The sequence below is a fragment of the Selaginella moellendorffii genome, unplaced genomic scaffold (assembly GCF_000143415.4).
Source record: "Selaginella moellendorffii unplaced genomic scaffold, v1.0 SELMOscaffold_86, whole genome shotgun sequence".
NCBI lineage: Eukaryota > Viridiplantae > Streptophyta > Lycopodiopsida > Selaginellales > Selaginellaceae > Selaginella > Selaginella moellendorffii.
The window spans coordinates 594,723-614,261 of NW_003314347.1; the positions used below are offsets into that span (position 1 = coordinate 594,723).

The window sequence follows — 19,539 nt, forward strand, 5'->3', positions numbered from 1 at the left end:
GGCCGTTGGATCTCCGGAATGTCGGGCGTTTGAGCCGTCCGATTGGGTCTGGAATTGGGACCTCCATTTTGCTTCGTTGCTGTGCGTGTGAGAAGAGTCTTATAGCATTTTGGAAGGAGGCGCAAAAAATTTCCATTCCAGCGCCTTAGGGTTTTCGGATTTGCGCCATCGATCCATGGCGTCGCTCGAGGCGGAGGTCCGATCGAAGAAGCGGCCGTCTCGTCGCGCGCCCGATACGGCCGTCTCGTCGGGCCACCAAAAGGTCGAGTAGGGTCTCTCTTTCCCGTGCGCGCAGCTACATTCCAGCGTGATTGTCAGCTTTTGGATCCCTCAATGTGTTCTTCCAGGTGCTGAGCAAGATTGCGGCCAATCGCCTCCAAAAGGAGCTCGCAGAGTGGCAGATCAATCCTCCAGCTGGTTTCAAGCACAAATACTCGGACAATCTCCAGAGGTACAGCCGCGATTTCGCAATTCCGATCGATTTCTCCTCTCTTTTCTCTTTCCTTCTCGAACAGGTGGCACATAGATATGATTGGGGCGTCGGGAACGCTCTACGCAGACGAGAAATACATCCTCCAGATTGAATTCCCAGAGAACTATCCGATGGAATCACCTCAGGTAACGAATTCAAGCAAAGCCTTTTTTTTCTTTCTTTCTTTGTTCATTGGGTTCATTGGTTTCCAGGTCGTTTTCTTGGAGCCTGCTCCTCTACATCCCCACATCTACAGCAATGGCCATATTTGCTTAGGTAAGGAGCTTCGATTCTCCTTCTCTTTTACGCCATTGACGACACGCTTGGATGCTTGGTCTACTTTCACTGCAGACATTCTGTACGAGTCTTGGTCCCCAGCCATGACCGTCTGCTCGGTTTGCATGAGCATTCTCTCAATGCTCTCAAGTTCTCCGGCCAAGGTACTCGCAAAAATTCGCTTTTTGTTTGTCCCGAAAGGTCGTGAGCTTGTGAGAGATGGTGACTGACTCTCCTTTTCTGAATTTTTGATTCTTCTAGGAGCGGCCGCAGGACAATGACAGATACGTTAAAAGCTGCCGCAAGTCGCCCAAAGACACGAGATGGTGGTTCCACGATGACAATGTCTGACGAAAGATGCGAAAGATTTGGAGGCTTAGAAAATTTGGGAGACGGAAGATTACCATATCATTGATAGAGCCTTTGTTCTTCTCTTTTCCAAGGCACACTATACGTTGTCAATAACTTACTCTGACTAAGCCTTCTCTAAGATCTCCTATCCTGTTAATCAAAAGTGGACCTTTTAGCGATCAAAATTTGTTTCTTCTAGCATGCTTACCGGGTCTAGTAGCCAGCCGCATCTACCAAGGAAGCGTAGGAAGCGTTCTCGTCGCTGGATTTTAGTGGAGGGAGGCCGTGCTGGCTTCCTGCGCTGTTGTCCGGGGATGGAGCTGGACCGAGCACACCGAACAAGCTCAAGAGCTTCTTCTTCTCGTCTCTCAGTCCTTCGATTGGACCGTCCCAGCACGTCTCGAGGAGCAAACCCAGAGCCATGTCCACTGCGTCGCTGCTGCCAAAGAACTGGCCGTTTTGGAGGAGGACCAGATATAATTGCTCTGCGGCAACCTTTCGCACCTGTATGACAAAAAGGATGCTCCATGCTGTGGGACGAAAACCAAAAAAAAGAAAAAAAAAAACGAACCTTTGGATAGCGGTGCCCCAGAAGAGTTAGCAGCTGCGACTGTGCTTGCTTGCTGGCCTGGACTTGGAGTGAAGCAATGCCCATGAAAACGTTGATACACGAAAGGATCTTGCTCACGTCTTTGCTGCCTTTAAGTTCGGCTTGTAAGGAATCCAGGATTTCCGTTGCAAATGTGTTGCTTATGGACTGAAAGCTTTACGATGTTAGGAACGAAAAACTGAATTGAGTATAAAAGAATCACCTTCAAGTCGTTGAACGCTCCTTTGCTGAATAATGCGTCTATTGTCTGGAAAGCAGTAGCATGCATGAACTCCAAATCCATCGAGAAGCTGGAGAGATGGAGAGCTTACCTTGATCGCAGGCAAGGCAAGCCTATCGTTTCCCGCAGATGTTTTAAGTACCAGCGAAAGTTCTCTGGCGAGTACTCCAGTTCGGTCCTGGTCGAGACTGATATCCCGGTTATCATTCTCGATCCTGTAGTTTAAAAAGTCCAGGAGGGCCTGCAGTGAGACTTTGCCTAGCGTCTGCGATATCCCTCCGACCGAGACAATTAGTCCGGCGACAAAATACGATCGATACTCGGGAAACAAAATCAATCTGACGAGCCGCGGATACGCCACCATGGGATCCTAAACAACATGCGATAGTCAATATCATTGAAACAACAATCAAACGATAGAACTTACGGCCCAGAGTAAACTTTCGTCGCTTGGAAATATTTGCTGTAGTTCGCATCGGTGAGGTAGGCACGGTATTGTAAACTCCTGCTTGTGCAGCATACGTTGTAACGTTTTCCCTGCTGCTTCTCGTATACGGTCAATCTTTTCCGCAGCCTGTTTGATTAAGCCTCCAAACACACGGACGGCGAATCTTTCATCCACGAGGGACTGAGTGTCCGAGAGCTTGCAAAGAAGAACTGTACATGTTTCCAGAGCTTCCATGGCAGCCTCCCTTATCCAAGAGCCGACGTCTCCACGATTGTCAATGGCATAGTCGTCCAAGGCCTTGAAAAGACAGTCAGATACTTGCCCACCTAATGTTGCGACGAATGCCACCGAAAAATCATCCGGAAACTGGGACTGGGAGTTGGCCAAAACATTGCAAACATCTCTCAGACCGCGCACAGCATTAACTCGTGCTTCTGGATCTCGTTCTTCCACGTTCTCCTGCAGGTGTCACGATTACCAAGCAGCTTCAGCTCAAAAACAACGACTTACTTCAAGGCATGCACTACACAGACCATCTACGACGTCTTTCCACAGTGGAAACAAGAACTCTTGGGGTAAGGAGCCAAGTGCGAGAGCAGAACCACGACGTCTGGCAGGATTCACGTCTTTCAGACCCTGAAGATGTTTTGTTGTGGTGCTCGCTATCGCGGAAGAGTTTACGGGAAAACAGTAAGCCGTGACAAATCTCTTAAACCCCGCGGCTGCAACCGCCTGCAAAAGATCAAATTGTGAATTTGAGTATGTCCGGAGCAGCTTGACCCTTACTTGGATTTGAGCATTGGGATGTTTTAGATTTTCGTCCAAGGTGTCCAGAAGAATTTTCTTTGTCTTTGAAGAGATCGGAATGCCCGACGATGCAGTGCATTCAATGAGCCTCGAAACAGCGGCACGCATGATTTCCCCTCCCTTTCCACGATATAGTCGAGCTTTCTCAATGGCTGGTACCATACCGGCTACGAGCTTTTCCTTCTCTGGTAGATGATATTAGCAATGCAGCTGCAAACTTGCACAAAAAGTACCTGTCGAAAGTTTGAAACCGCATTCATGAAGAGCACGAGTAACTTCAGCAGCAGCTAATGTAGCTCCATGACGCAAATTGAGGTCAGCTGAAAGACTCCATGAACCAAGGGACCCAAGGATTGTAGTCTCAAAGAGTTCCGGGTCATACTTCACCAAAAGCGAAAGTGCTACAACTGCCAATTCTCTTAGGCCCCTATCCTATCAACACACAAACCAATATCCAGGATGTCATGCGGCGAAAGAAGAAAAAGAGTAGAAAAGTCTTACCCAGTGACGGATTTTCGAAAGTAAAAGATCGTCAATTAATATCTTTCGGTACTCCTCATATTGTCCGACGAACACCGCAACATGCTGGTAGGCATGCGGACGAGAACCAACAGAAAAGTAGTCTGAAACATTCACGATGTCGATCCCGTGAAGAAAGTTCCCCTGACGTCCTACATTTTCTTGAAAAGCAGCAGAAGCCGCCCGTCTACAGTTAACCTGGTAAAGCAGATGTTAATCATTTTGCATAAAGCTTAAAAGAAGAGCAACAAACCTCGCGATCATAGCAGGCAACAGCGATCATTTCAGGTGCCAGCTTCTTCAAATGCTCACTCATCAAGGCCGGCATGTATGCTCTCGCGAATGCCCAGCAAACGTAGGCAGCAGCATCTCTGACATGAGCACCGACGCTATGCGGACCCCTTCGAACGTCGTAATGCAACGCCTGCCCATGCATTGTAAGTTTTACAACATGCAATGCCTAACAAGGATATACAGACCTGGATAATCAGAGGTACAACCACTGGGAGCCGTCTTGGCAACAACAGGCCACGCCGTGCTAGCTCGGCAAGTGCTAGGCATCCTCCATGCCATGCACCGTCACCCTGCAGCTTGGAATCACAAAACTTTCAAGCACGGGTAGCTTCAGACTGTACCTCAGTTGGTGAGAACAGTTCCAAAACCGATGCAACGACATCGTCGGCATTTTCTGAGCTCAAACGACTCGTTACTCTCCCCAGGCCTTTCGCAGCCGACCACCGCACGACTGTATCCTAAGAAACAAAACCGTCAGTGCCAACATGAGATAAAAAAGGAAAAAAAGAATGCCTCTTACAAGTCCATTACTTTGTCTTTCAGTCCTGATAAAAGCTTCTCCATTATCTCTTCAATAACTTCTGGAACGTCACAGCCATCCTCGTCCTGTTCAGCGGTGGGGGCAGAGGCATCGTCAGGCAGCACGTCGCTTGTTTTCTCCAGATTTTGGGAAAGAGACTTCGTGCCAAGCTGCAAACGCAAGAAATAAGTCAAATCTGGTTGCATAGAACTTGCCACCGACCATGTATCTCCACGCCGCTAGCTTTGGAGGCAAATATGTTAGGCCGATGCGCTGAATCAGCTTGACGAGAAGCTTTCGTAGCAAAGGACTACGAGTTGCAAGGGGCGAGTCGGATAGCGCACTCGCTTCCTTCCATGCAATAGGTGCAATTTCCAGTAGAATGCTACGATCTCCGACCTGCGTAGAATACGTTAACACAGCCGATAGCAAGAAGAACATCTCACCTTGAAAATTCCAGCCAGTGCATTGACTGTACCAGGAATAAGAAAAACTCCTGTAGAGCTGTCTTGAGAAGTTTTCAGTGCGTCTTGTGACCAGGCCATGAACCTGCGTCGAGAAGAAAGTATGCCAAGATCATTTACCAGCACTTATTCGTACCCGAGAAGATGAGAATGAATATCCGGCCGCGTCAAAAGCCTGGACAGAACGACTCCAGCCATTTCGCGAACAGGACCAGAGCATGACAAGAACTGCTTGCACAAGTTCAGCATTCTCTCGACGAGAGGCGACGAAGATGCCGTGCTCGTTGTCGAGTACCCCAAGGCAGTATCAACGGAAGCTAAGTCAAAAGGGATGAGAACCAAGATCGAGAGCCATAAAAGCAAGCTACACTTGGTCTCATATTCACCCACGCTTTCTTCCTTCAAGCTGCCACATTCCTTTATCTGTTCACGAGAAAACCACGTAAAGTTCTCGAAAAAGAAGAAGAAACCAACCTCTTTGTCACATCTCTCCAGGAGGGCGACTGTTACTTCGAGATCCGATGCCTGGTGAGGGAAGAACTTGACCACCGTCTTGTAGCCACACACCGTGATGAGCTTGTGAATGACACAGCAAACGTTCTTGACAATCTCCAAGTCGGCGTCCTGGATGTCCTCACACCCCGCTAGATTGGAGCGAAGAACTTCCATGAGAGGAACAACGATCACTTCCAAATGTGGTTCCAGTAGATGCCCTTGTTCTTGATACTTGTCGATCTACAGCCAAGAAACCATAGAAAACTCACTCACCGATCGCTCAAAACAAGATCTTACAATGCTTTGCGCTTTCTTGTACATGCCAAGCTCCGCGGATCCCTGCGCCGCCACAATGCTGTCCAGGAGCTCCTTGAGAGAGCTCCATTCTTGCACGAAGTACCTCCGCAGCTCCTCGCCGGCATAATCCTCGTCGCACGCTTCGCCGTGATCGATCGCGGCCAGGCCAGAGGCGTCCACCATTATTTTGACCTAATCCAGAGCATACGTTTTTCTTTTTAACATTTCGATAATCATATAATGACGGTTTGGCCGAGTGGTCTAAGGCGTTGGATTTAGGCTCCAATCCGAAAGGGCGTGGGTTCAAATCCCACAGCCGTCATCAGGAATTTAAATAAAATTTTAGGTTATATACAAAAGAGTGTTTGGAGCGTTTGGAAACTGTAATACAATTTTAGATCAAAATCTACATTTTTATAAGTTTAAATTAATGGAATAATTTAAAACTCTAATGCATAATATTTATTTATTCCCTATGTGAGTGCCTGGAATATGGAAAGGGAATACAGAAATGTGCATATTAATTAGCCCAAAAACCCTAGCTTATATACAGGAGCGAGTGGTCCGGATTGAAACCAATCCGACGGCTACCAAAATCCACTACACTAATATTAGTATACGGCATCGTAGCCGTACACTTGGCCCTCACATCATCCCCTCCTCTCGGAATAATGGAAGGCCGTCAGGGTTCTCTTGTAGATGGGCCGGGATTTGGAGGAACGTCAGGAGGAGGCATCGGCGGATCTGTAGACGGTATTAACTGCTCCTGATCCCTTTGTATGAAGCGTTTTAACCGCTGCACATGCACAATCTCCGGAGGATCGGCCTGCTGAACGTCATGCCGAACCTCATAAACTTGCGGTCCAACTTGCCGCAACACCCGATACGGTCCTTTCCACTGCGCAAGGAGCCCCTTAGATAAACCACGTATCGTAAGATGGGGAAAACGGACTAACACCAAATCATCCACTTTGTACTCCGCAGGTGGACGATGATGGGAGTTGTAGCGCCGTTGTTGTCCCACTTGTACACGGCCTAAGTGTTCGGCAGACTCTGCTCGGACAAGTGGAAGAATGCTTGTTAAATACTAATCCCATGACCTAGCATCAGGAGCTCGTGGCAATTGCGAAGGTAAACCCAGCTCTGTTGGTAATATTGGATCATGACCATATAGAAGTTTATATGGTGAAGCACCAACAGAACTCTGCACCCCTGTGACATAGGCATACCGAAGAGACGGCAAATAACCATCCCAATCCGAATGCTGAAAGTTCACATACTTCGCAATCATCCCTTTGAATGTCCGAACGAGCCGTTCCACCAGACCGTCTGATTGTGGATGATAAGCACTCGTAAAAGTGTGGCGTATCCCCAACCGAGATGTCAAAACATGAAATACCTCAGCCATAAATGTAGGACCATTATCTGAAAGAATCCGCTCTGGACAAGAATGCTGGAACACCACTCGATTGAGGAGGAAGTATCCAACAGCAGTTGCAGAGGCGCTAGCAAGAGCACCAACTTCCACCCAACGAGTCAAGTAGTCAGAAGCAATAATAACATACTCATTGCCAGCAGTCGATCGTGGAAAAGGTCCCATAAGATCAAACGCCACCAACTCAAACGGACGGGAAACTGCAATTGACTCCAACCGTCCTTCCGCAGCACAAGGGGGAGTATTACGAGCTTGGCACCAACCGCAGCTACGCACATACTAGATAATATCACGTCGCATCTCCGGCCAATAGAAAGACCTGCGCAGCTTCTCGGTGACACAACGGTGTCCCATATGCCCACCTAGAACAGGAGAATCATGGTAGGCATGGAGAAACCGCGGAATAAACACCGAAGGCACCACCAACCGTAAATGATCATCAGGATCCGTCCCCACAAAATAAAGAAGGCCATCTTCAAGGCGATATTGAGAATGTAAATGCCGGAAAGGCTAGTCATCAGCAAGTGATGCAGGATTCTCAAACCCATCTCGAAGCCTTCGAATCCACGGCTCAATCTTTTGAGCCTCGCGAACCTCATCAAGAGAAGGTAGATCTTGCTCTGCACCCTGTGGACACTGAACGTCAAGGACAGCAACTGCCGACGGCACAGAATCCTCATCTAGAAAATCCACAGACGCTGGAACAACAGATTCGTCAGAAACATGAGAAGTGAGTGGAGAAGGAAGAGGAGCTCGAGAAAGGGCATCAGCATCAGCCATAGAACTCCCTGGGCGATGAACAACATCGAAATCATATATCTGAAGCTTCAAAGCCCATCGAGCCGTACGACCAACCAGGTTCTTCCGCTTCAATAATGAAGTAACAGCAGTATGGTCACCTTCAAGTAAAGTCCGAGAACCATGTAGATATGCATGAAGTTTCTCGAAACCCCAGACTGCTGCTAAACACTCCTTCTCCGTCGTGGAGTAGTTCATCTCCGCTGGTTGTAATGTACGGCTTATGTATGCAATGGGATGGCGCTGACCAGGCACACTCGAGCTCTCTTGCATCAACACACCTCCAAGACCAATGTTAGAAGCATCCACGCGCAAAATAAAAGGTTGAGTGTAGTCAGGATATGCCAAAACCAGAGGAGTCGTCAATAGCTCTTTGAGATCCACGAACGCCCGCTCACAATCCGGAGACCAGATGAAAGATGACATTGATGACTTCAGCAACGCTCGCAATGGTGTAGTGCGATCGGAAAGATGATCCACAAAACGACCGAGATACTGCACCTTACCCAAAAAGCGCTGCACATCATTCATACATTTCGGAGTAGGGAACTTTAGAACAGCCACAAGTTTGTCAGGATCAACTTGCAAACCCTCACGAGAAATACGGTACCCAAGATAAGTTGTGTCCTTGGACCCAAACACGCACTTTGACCGCTTCAGCTTTAAACCAACATCACGTAGCCGATCCAACACTTTACAAACATCATGAACGTGCTCCTCCCACGTCCCCTCCGAGTGGATCAAGACATCATCAATGAAGTCAGCAGTCACTTCTGGCATATCGCAAAGAACCTCGTCCATCATCCGCTGGAAAGTTGCGGGAGCATTGTTCAAACCAAACTGCATCACCAAGAACTCGTACAAACCAAATGGTGTACGAAAAGCAGTCTTAGGAATATCTTCTTCGGCCATCGGTACTTGCCAATACCCAGAAGCAAGATCTAGCTTGGTGAACCAACAACTTCGCCCCAGACGATCTAAGAGATCAGCAGTGTGAGGAAGAGGATACACATCTGGGATCGTCACTTCGTTTAACGGGCGATAGTCGATGCAGAAACGAATACTCCCATCAGGCTTCGTCACAAGATGAGGTTCACATGCCCAAGGACTCCGCGACTTCTGAATAACACCCTTCTCAAGCATTTCCTTGACGTTGGCTCGTAAAAGCTTGATCTCCTTAGGTGACCGACGACGAACAGGAACCTTGATTGGACGAGCATCCCCGGTTGGAATCGGATGACGTGTGGCAATCTTGGCCCCAGACGATAGGTCAAATTCAAAGAGATCAGAATACTCCTTCATGAGCCGGTCAACTGCTGCAACACAAAGATCGTCGAAGGGATTGGAAAAGGGAAAAGCAGAACAAGATGGAAACACAAAAGGAAAGAGTGGGGGAACAAAAGTAATGGAAGCAGAGGTAGAAGTAGAGGGACGAAGAGGTATGGAAGTGAGAGGAATGGATGAAACATAAGGAAGTATGAGACAAGGGGGAGAAGCCTCAAAGTCACACTTGGCATGATTGCGCTGCAACCAATCCATACCAAGAATGAGGTCAAAAGCTTGACTCGGCACCACCCGCAACGACTGCAACTCAAGCTCGAGATCGCCCACACGCACAACCAGGTCCACCTCATCCCATGCACATGCATGTGTACGGCCGTTGCCATAAAGAATGAAAACTGGTTCCGCCGCACGACGCAAGTGTAGACGACAACGTGTGGTAACAGGTCGAGCAATAGAAGATAAACTCGAACCTGTATCAACCAACACAGAGAGAATAATAGGAGACCTCTTGTTATAAAAACGAGCTTGGAAAGTAAACACGGGATGAACCGGTGCCGAATGAACCCCTTGATGATACTCCCGAAAGAAAGATGGAGGGGTCACTGATTTATTCGCGCAAGGTCCCTCCATTACTCGCGCGACTCCTCGTTTCCCGGATGCATCTCGGTGTCCAGACCTTCCACTGCAGCAGCACCCACAGGACGTTGCTGACGCCAAGGTCTCCACCCAGGAAATGGAGGTCGCCAATCTGGAAAACGACGGCAACGCTGATAAGTATGACCAACTTCATCACACGCCCAGCAGTGAACATCACGGCCACGACCACGTCCTCGCGCTTGTCCTTGGACTCGAGCAGCAGCAGCATCAACCTCCATTGGAACAGGACCATCACCCATAGGAAGGGGAGCGGAAGGACGTGCAGCGAGAAGTGGAAGAGGCGACGTCTCATAACGTTGTGCTAAGCGAAGAGCATCGTCAAGGGTGGCAGGAGCAAGTGCATGCACAAGTCCGACAAGATCTTGACGAAGTGCTGGCCACAACATTCCTAGCTTGATCCGCTCCGACATATTTGGCTCTGCACGAAGCAAAAGACTTCGGAAACGAACGCCAAATTGCATCACCGACTCAGATGGCCCTTGGCGAAGACGATGCAATTGTTGGAAAGCATCATCACAATCATCGGCATGGCCGAAGGCGCGTTTGAAGACGTCCGGGAGAACACTCCAATCCCCACGAGTGGCTGCGCTCAAACCATTGTACCACTGCAACGCCGTCCCTTGGAGACATGTGGGAAACTCACGCAAACGTCGAGCATCATCCCAAGAATGATATGTGGCAATCACCGTGAAGTGATCGAACCAATGGTACACATCATCCCCAGGATTTCCGTGAAAGAACTCCGGCCGAACACGAGGATTAGCACCAAGAGCAGGAGGAGTTGTACCACGTGCCGTGAACGCCACCATCAACTGAGTTTAATTGTTCAATTGCAAGCGCATAGTATCAAGCAATTGTACCAACTGCTGCTCTAGAGTCAAAGGAGGAGATTGCGGATCTGCCATGAAGATGAGCGAAAAAGAAAGAGCAAAAGAAGAGAGATGACAAAAGGCTAGAAGGAAATGGTAGATCTAGACAACGCAAAAAGCTAGATCTAAACTAAAAGAAAGAACAAAAGAAAGGAAATGGAAAAAGTTAGATCTAGACGATACAAAAGCTAGATCGAAACCAAAATCCCAAATCCAAGCACTCCTCAGGGACAATCAAAAGTGCCCCTCACCTCCACCAATGTGAGTGCCTGGAATATGGAAAGGGAATACAGAAATGTGCATATTAATTAGCCCAAAAACCCTAGCTTATATACAGGAGCGAGTGGTCCGGATTGAAACCAATCCGACGGCTACCAAAATCCACTACGCTAATATTAGTATACGGCATCGTAGCCGTACACTTGGCCCTCACATCCCTAAATTATTTTAATCATATATTTATGCTATGCAAAATCAGAACTAATTTAATAGAAAAATTTTGTGACTATGAAATAGATTAAGAAAATGCTGATTGAAGCAAGAAGTTGTGTATAATGCTGCCAAAACTATGACATTCACACTCACAAATCTTCCATATAACTACTCTAATTGGTTAATATCAGCCTCCAGAGAAAAAAATCACAACAAATTTATGGAAGTGATCTACTTTCTCACCAAAGTCATGGCTCTTGGTGAATCAAACACAGTTCGAATTTAGGCCAGCCTCCCAAACCTAAAGTGTACTAACTTCACAAGTGCAAGCTAGCCGAGCAGCTTATTTCAGTCCCAAATGGCAGGAGCTCCTTTTTTTTTTGTCATTGAGTAAAACTAAAGGCCTTACAATCAAATGATCATAAACAGGACGGCTGAGCACTCGTCTTGAGTTACACCGACAATTTAGATTGGTTTGTGAGAATGCTCCCGGACTTTGGAGTCCAATTGACAAAGGATCACTTCTACTGCATCGCAAATGGTTTTGCAAAGTCTGGATGCGTTGGAGTTTCAGTCCCGTTTGATCTGGATGTTATAACTTGGACTCCCGTTCACTTTTTCGCCATAAGCATCAGCCCCCACGTCTTCATGACCAGGAGGGCTTCTTCGCGAAAATCATGCTTCAGTTCAGGCAAAGCTCCAGCAGAGCTTTCAATGCCCTTGGCTCCGGTTTGGGTTTTTCCTCGATCCACTTTACTACAACATCTATCTTGCACACCATATCTATTCTCTCATCCTAAGAGGTGACACCCCTGGCACTCGAGCTCCACAGCAAATCTCACCAGCTCTCCCAAGTACCATCCCCTCTTCATACGATGCTCTTTGTAAACAAGGAGTTCTTCAAAGATGTCACCCAGGAAAGATATGGATGGAGCACAGATCTTGTGCTGCTCTTGACAAGGGATGATAAGTTCCATGAAGATGTGAGAAAGGTGAAAGATTGCATGTAATCCAGGGAAGGGATAGCCAAAACCATGAGGAAAGCAGCCCGATTGATTGGATTGGAAGAGGATGACAAAGTGACGCAGCTCATGGATGACACGATGAAAGAATGGGTGCGCGTGGCTGGGTGATGTTGTGAGGTCAGTGTTGAGAAAAATATTTTCTAGATAAAGAGTTTGAAGAGGGAGATAAACAGCTGGATGATGATTCTAGGGATGAGTTTGAAGAGGAATGTTTCTAAATAAACAGCTGGCTGAAAGTTTAGTGAAGATATCCAAGGATGGGATAGAGATTCCAGGAAAAGTTTGAAGAGGTGGTGGAGGCCACAATTCACTATTTCTCAACGGAAGAACTGAGCTACGAAGATAACAAAAGCAACCCAAGGAATGAGCGTGTTGTCATTGACAATATTTTGGAGTTCTTGGAGATGGTTTCGCAAGCTCTTGAAGGACATGGCTTGAGTTCTTCCATAATGATGAAAACAATGTTTGGAATTAGACCAATTTGTTTTCTCAATCCAAGCTCTGAGTTAAAACTTTGGACGTCTATCAAAACGAGATGATTCTTATCTTTCCATCCTCTGACGCGCTGTAGACAACATCTCCGTCCAGCAAGAGTGCGTTAACTTTGCTGCCAATGTTAAGCACCGAGACTCTAGTGTTTCTCTCCCTCAGCCAAACCTCGATGATTCCCGACGACGATCCGAGGTACAGGAAATCGTCGTGCACTGCTATGGATCGAATCTCCAAGTTTGTGGGAAGAGATCGCTTCAAAGAGTAGTCGGTTTGATCCCATACCTGCCATTAGAGAAGAGGTGTATGAAACTTTGTATTGATTCGAGACTTTCCTTACCTTGACTGCTGCTCCTTCCACAACAGCTCCAGCAGAGAAAATCTCGCTCTTGAAAATTTGTATAGCGTAGACTGGCTTCTTTCCCAGTAGAGATCGCGTTCCTGGCTGGATGGTCACAACAGAATTCTCCTGTAGATCAACTTCCTGCCAAGCATTGTATCCAACATATTTCTTTCAGACTGAAGTGTGCATTTCTACTATTTACCTGGATGCTCGTATCGGTGCACCCACAATAGATATTTCCATTTGAAACTGCAAGACATTGGACGTGCTTGCCAGAATTGAGTTGCTTCGACGAGTTACTTTCAGCTTGTACCTTGAAGAACACAGAAGAAACTCAAGTCCTGGATGCAGAGGATAAATGTAAAACCAACCTTGATTCCATTGCCTTGAGGTGTTGCGGTCGCTATAGTAGATCCACTGATGGCCAGTGCACCAACGGCTTCCTTGAAGTCCAACACATTCATGCAGAGAACACTCTCCGGTGAGATTGCCCACACCTGAAAAGATTGCCTCTCCGAGTTACTTAACAGCCGAAAATCTCTAAAGTTGTGCTTACCCGAACAGTCCTGTCGAGCGAGGCACTATACAGCCGGTTTGAAGACGACGACAAGGCCAGGCTCGTCACGGCCTTGCTATGGTCAGTAAGTACCAGAAGCAAAGTTGGCACCTTTTTCTTTGTTTCCCAGACCTGAAAAGCAAAACTCACATTACATAGAATTGAGAGAGAGAAACTGAAACCTGAATGCTGCCGTCGGAGTGTCCGCTGAAAAGCCTTCCTTTACTTCGTGCGAGGCATCGAACCTCCCCGCTTCGAGTGACATCCAATTGTCCAACTTCAGAATGTTGCCAGAGCTCCATCTGTTATGTTAAAAAGCTCACTTTCTTGCTCTATAGAACGGGGATCTTTCTACTTACTGGATTCAACGACGTACACTTGATAAAAGCTTCAATAAACTCCTGTGCAATCCATGTCACCTTCTTCAGTTGCCTGAATGGCTTGACCACATCCTTAGCGTAGCCAATAAGCTCTTGCATACTTTCTGCACAGAGACAGTACTAAGGCCTTGTAATAGTTGGAAGGCTCACCAAATTTTCTTACCTGCGTCGTCGAGGAATGTGTGTAGTCCCAACGCAGCCAATACTTTTTGTTGGACATTTTTCGTAGATTCCAGTGCTACCACAAAAGGTGCCAGAAAATATCGACGAAAATATGGCCGGAGACCTGAAATAGGCAGCTTTTTCACCACGAAACTCAACCAGACTGCAAATATCATGCACGGCTTCCATAACTCCAGGTTTTTGCTTTGCAACATAGCTCCGAGAGCCTCCAGAATTGCCCCTCCTTCGTATTCAAGGAACACTCTAGCCGCATTCAGTTCCCACAGATTTGCAGCCTTTTCTTCTGCAGCCTGTCAACGTGATCACAATTAGCAAGCCATCAATATAGAGATTTTGTGACACCAGAACCTCGCGTTCCTGTTGAGGATCCTCGTTCGTAAGAAGTTCATAAGGCTGCTCTAGACCAGCTAACTTGAGCAGCCAGGCTTCTGTTAGAGGCGTACCCGCGTACGAAAATCTTCCCACTAATGCCACCAATGCTTCAGCTGTTTCAACTTGGCAATCGAATGGTGACTCTCTGCTCAGTGCAGCTACAATTGCATCCAAAGCTTCCTCTTTGTAAATACTTTGCTGTCGTCGCTGGCCCTGCCAAATTTTATTAGCAAAATGCGAGGAAAAAGGCACACGCTACCCACCAGAATCTCAAGCTGAAGCATAAGCACTGCAATCGTATGCTTATGCTCAGTAGGCGCCTTTTGACAAGCAACAAAGAGAACATGCATCGTGGAAAGGATCCCCTCGTTCTTCACAGTTGTAAGCACCTTGTTGTTGGTCTCTCTCCTGTTTTTACAAGTCGTTTTGCAAATTGTCAAGAAAGATTCAGTCATACCTGTTTGAGTGAGCAAGCTCCAAGAAGAAGAATGTTGCCAGCTCCCGAGCGGAACCAGAGCCTCTAACAAGGATTTCCACAACAGGTCCCAACTGTGCAGTCCTGGATATCAAGTTCCTGCACCGGCCGTCTGCTTCCATGCAGCAAAGCAGGACTGAGATGGTGGACAGCCTCTCGTCGATGTCCTTTGCTTTGAGATTCTCTATCACAATGGGGACTGCTTCCAGAGCCAGTAGCAAATGAGCACTTGAATGAGGCCTCTCGGGACTTGTTGATACCAGTTGCTGGAGTAAGCCAACTGCGGCAGCCTTTGGACTACAAAGTTTGTCACCCTGTCCTTGTCCACCATCCAATCCTTTCCTTAGGATTTTCACCAGGTCTGCTACAATGTCTAGAGCGTTCATCTCGTTCGCCGAGAGTTTCAACTGATGAAGAAGAACAGCTCCTTGAGCCACTTCGTTCTTCAAGAGCCTCACAATCGACTCGAGTTCTGGGTCCGCTCTCACGATGGTGTGCCTCGTAAATTCATCGCTTGCAACCAGTGCCGAGAGAATCCGAGCTGCAGCAACTTGCACTTCCTGCGCTACTGAAACCGACAGCACCTCTACGAGTCCTTCGATCACGCTGGCTTTGGTCAGGCTGGCCTCGACTCTAAAGTCACCGCAACACTTTTCCCAGACTGCTGCGATGGTCATGACGGCCTGCTCGCATTCTTGCAAATCCTCGGACACGCACAAACGCTCCACCGCGGGTTTTAGCTCGTGCATGAAGCCTTCAACAGCGGATGCGTCATCCTTCATATGTTTCTTGTGCGTAGCTTGACTTTGCCTGGAGCTTGAGCTGATGACACTGCTCGGAGAAGAACGTAGCAACGCATCCTCATTTTCCAAATCTTGCCAGAGCTCTTGGTTCTCGTCGTAAAAGGATTCCATAGAATTGCCGGCACCGTGTATTTCCTTCCAGTTTTCCACCAGCCGCTTCAGCACGTAGTTGGTACTTGGAAGAGCTCTATTTTTTAAGAGCTGCCGGGTGATGGGACAAGTTGTGTTCCCTCTTTCCAGCCATTCCCGTATGGCTGTTCGTTCGTAAGTCTGTCCTGTCTCAAGTGTCACTGGATCATCGAAGAGCTGGTTCGTGATGGGACAGACAAAGTCTTTCGGAGGCCTGACCATGCGTCTTTCATACGCATCCGTTTCAGACGTCACAGACCTGTAAAGAAAATGTCAGGGACTGCTCCCTAAAGTAAGTAGTAAGAGTACCTTTCTTCATCGTAAATATCACCGTCTCTGGAGATAGAATTCAAGTGCTCGACGTGATTCAACGAGCACCTTCGCTCTAGTGAGCGCTCACTCGTATCCAGTTCGCTCCGATTAAAGGAAGATGATCGAGACGTTTTCTGTTGAGCGCCTGGTCTTGAAAACTCAGCACTGATTGAAGATCTTGACATAGGATGCGCATGCTCGTACGACCTTTCACTCGTCTTGTCAAACGAGGAAGAGCGCGAAAGTGAAGCTCCTTTTGAAGAAGTCGCGCTTGCTGGCTGTTTCTTTTCTTCAGAGCTTTCGTGATCTTTGATTTGCCGCGAAAACGACAATTGCGTTTCCGTGTCGTTCACTAATTCATTGTCTCCATCCCTGCAATAAGATCATCGGAGCGGACAAGATAAAAAACAATCCAGAAAACCGACAGCCGCAGCCACAGTACCTCTCTTCGTCGCTCTCATGCTCCTGAATCACTTCCAGCTGAGCTTTCAAAGGCTGGAAGACTTCGTCCGTTACCGGCGGCTCAGCAGTCGGCAGCAAAGGCTTGACCACCTTGAGCTGTGACGACGGAAGCCTCAAACAATCCCTGTAGAACTTGGCATATTGTCGGGTGTGATCGTCCAGCGTGTTCTGGTAGAGCTCCTCGAGCACCTGGAGTTGAGCTGCTTGCTCGGGAGTGACCGCCGAAAGGAGATTGTTGGGAGCCACTTCATCGGTAGAAACCGCAAAGAAATCGTCCCTGGAGTATGAAGGAAAATCCACACTATAGTCACCACCATGACCAAGTGTTGCGTGATCCTGAGACGGTGGAGCAGCGAGTAGCTTCGCTCGCTGCTCGGAGTACCAGCTCGAAATCCCTGTCAAATGCCGCTGGAACAGCGCTTCCCACAGCCCCGGGGCAAAATCCACTCTCGACTGGAAAGGCTCGGCGATGAACATCTCCAGGAGATTCTCGGCGGCCCTGCGATCGTCGCTCCGCAGCTTCCACACCAGCGCCAGATTCATGTGAGCCGAGGCAGCGAGATAGGCATTGGAGATCCCCGCCGTATCACTCCCCCGATCCAGCAGCGCGCACACCTGGAGCATCTTCTCGGCGTAATCCAGCCGAGCGATCTTCGTCTCCACATTGCCGGTCTGGATCGCCTCCTCGAGCGCGTCGATACCCCAGCCAAGATTCGCGAGCACTGCCTGATCCGCATACCTGACCTCGCGATCTTGGCCCTGCTGCTGCTGCTGCCGATCGAGGATCCACCGCCGCTCCGCCTCGCGCTGCCGCCGCCGCCGGGATGGATCGATTAGGGCATCCAGGGCATAGCGCGACACGGAAGAGAGGAGGACGTTCTCTATGCTCGCGTCAAACAATGGAAGCATTGTCATGATGATCGGAAAATTTGAACATCAATGTTCCAAACCATGGAATGGATATTTGATCGCTGGCATTGTAAGGATGGAAAGACAAGGCTGCCACTGTTTGGATCCATGCGCGGCACTGACACTTGCTTGCAAGAGAATCTCCGCCGGCCGACCAGTCCATCTCCATTTCTTACTAACACGTGGCAGATGAGTACGCTGCCACGTATGCCACAACACACTTGGCATGCCACGTCTATAAATGGTAGCCCTAATTTTAAGGGCCTGGTTTTGAAACAGAATATTCATGGCCATCCCGGGCTTGGGAAAGCATACTGTGATTTCATCTCTTGGAGAAGGTCTTTGCAGCCAAGTAGTGGTCATATTCCTTGATCGCATTTTTAAAATTAGCGCGGTGGCATAGATGGATCGGAATGGCCCCTCCAGAATTTCTTCCCTTTTCTGGTTTCTTGTGGCAAAGAGCTGTTCTTTAGTTTTCTTCTCTAGCGAAACCGTCAGGCGTGGACTCGTAATCCTGGCAATAGAAGACGATGGATTGATCTTTGTTTGCGCAGGCATGTATGTTCCTTGATCCCAAGATCATGTATGGAGTTTTTTCAGCGTCTAATCTTGGCCCAGCAAGGTGGCCAATGCTGGTGCAATCGATCTCCGCGGTGGCAGCAGTGCAGGTAGATCGACATTTAGCTGGCCAAAGTTATATTTTATATTTTTCAATATCTTAGCAGGATTTGAATTAAACAAGTGAATAAAGAAAACTATGACTCAACATCGACCATCCAAATCAAACCAATTTGTTCAAGAGCTTCCGCAGCTTCTCGATCTTGTCACCCGAGCTTTGTATCATTCGCTCATAGTTGACACGATCAAGCCTTGGGTTTAGTTTTTGGTGCTCGTCTTCTTCATCTTCTTCATCTTCTTCATCCACTTCATCATTGTGCCCTTCATAGTAGTAAATTTTAGCATTAATCACCTTCTTCAACCCATCTCTAGCAGCATCATCCCATCTCTTGGCTCTCTTATTCAAGCTAGCAATATCGTCCCATGTCTCGACTCCACCCAAGTTTTTCTCCAGAAGTTTAAATTCACCACTTCTCACACGCTTTACTATACTTCCCACTATCTCCTCATTGCCCAGCCAAATTGCAACTTCAGCCAGTTCCTTGTAGTGACTGCGATATATCAGTGCTCGTGACAAAAGTTCCAAGAAGAGCTGCGTCACCTTTTCATCCTTCTTCAAGCCAATCAGCCCTGCTGCTTGTTTCAATTTGATCACAGTATTTCTTAGCTCCCAATCTTTCACTTTCCTCACGGCATCATGGAATTTCTCATCCAGAGCCAAGAGCAGCACAAGTGCATCGTCACTACCAATGTCACTTAGCCCACCATAGATTTCTTCGAGGTCAACATCCTTGATGAATCTCTTCTTTGCCAAGGCCCTTGCAGCATCGTGACATCCTTGAGACTCCAGCTCCAAGACAAATTCGGCAATTGCTTGCAGAAATCCTCTCCTTCCTTTCAGCTGGAGCTTAGCCAGCTTTTCCATCTTTTTCTTCGCTGTTTCGCTGGGCGAAGGTGGACATTTAAAAGATCTTCCATAGCTCTGCTCGGGTTTCTCTGCTTCTCTCTCCCATGAAGCCTCTTTGATTGCCAGCGTCTTCTCCCAAGACTCTTCGATGCGAAGAAAGCTGCTCTCTCCCCATTTTTTGACTACCTGGACCAAGCAGCCAGCGGGAAAGTAATAAAGTGTGGATGCGATATCCAAAATCTTCCATGCGTCATCTTCACGTCCACACTTGACGAAGAAGCCCAGCAAACGTGTCAAAAACAAATTGCTCGTGCAGACATTCTCGTCC

At 47.8% G+C, this 19,539-nt stretch overlaps 3 protein-coding genes and 1 non-coding gene across 4 annotated transcripts; 2 read left to right on the forward strand and 2 right to left on the reverse strand.

Annotated features, from left to right (window-relative positions):
• Positions 1–80: 80 nt before the first annotated feature.
• Positions 81–1,284, forward strand: LOC9656778 (ubiquitin-conjugating enzyme 15). Its single transcript, XM_002988001.2, has 6 exons — positions 81–262; positions 348–451; positions 516–618; positions 685–748; positions 824–912; positions 1,010–1,284. The coding sequence occupies exons 1-6, from the start codon at positions 176–178 to the stop codon at positions 1,097–1,099; spliced, it is 537 nt and encodes a 178-aa protein (XP_002988047.1). The 5' UTR covers positions 81–175; the 3' UTR covers positions 1,100–1,284.
• Positions 1,140–5,946, reverse strand: LOC9656779 (tubulin-folding cofactor D). The gene is made up of 19 exons (XM_002988082.2): positions 5,774–5,946; positions 5,456–5,716; positions 5,118–5,404; positions 4,964–5,066; positions 4,740–4,916; positions 4,529–4,687; positions 4,339–4,455; positions 4,183–4,287; positions 3,957–4,127; positions 3,686–3,901; positions 3,418–3,616; positions 3,164–3,369; positions 2,888–3,109; positions 2,357–2,836; positions 2,021–2,299; positions 1,912–1,956; positions 1,671–1,856; positions 1,308–1,603; positions 1,140–1,249 (listed from the first exon to the last, which is right to left on the reverse strand). The coding sequence occupies exons 1-18, from the start codon at positions 5,795–5,797 to the stop codon at positions 1,313–1,315; spliced, it is 3,528 nt and encodes a 1,175-aa protein (XP_002988128.2). The 5' UTR covers positions 5,798–5,946; the 3' UTR covers positions 1,140–1,249; positions 1,308–1,312.
• Positions 5,947–6,015: 69 nt separating this feature from the next.
• On the forward strand, positions 6,016–6,095 carry TRNAL-UAG. Its single transcript has one exon. It is a non-coding gene; the product is annotated as a tRNA-Leu (tRNA).
• A 6,617-nt stretch (positions 6,096–12,712) lies between these two features.
• LOC9657744 (putative E3 ubiquitin-protein ligase LIN) lies at positions 12,713–17,692 on the reverse strand. Its single transcript, XM_002988083.2, has 13 exons — positions 16,758–17,692; positions 16,313–16,687; positions 15,054–16,262; positions 14,860–15,004; positions 14,573–14,809; positions 14,205–14,514; positions 14,021–14,145; positions 13,844–13,963; positions 13,662–13,793; positions 13,477–13,602; positions 13,308–13,418; positions 13,103–13,246; positions 12,713–13,047 (listed from the first exon to the last, which is right to left on the reverse strand). The coding sequence occupies exons 1-13, from the start codon at positions 17,690–17,692 to the stop codon at positions 12,799–12,801; spliced, it is 4,218 nt and encodes a 1,405-aa protein (XP_002988129.1). The 3' UTR covers positions 12,713–12,798.
• Positions 17,693–19,539: the final 1,847 nt, after the last annotated feature.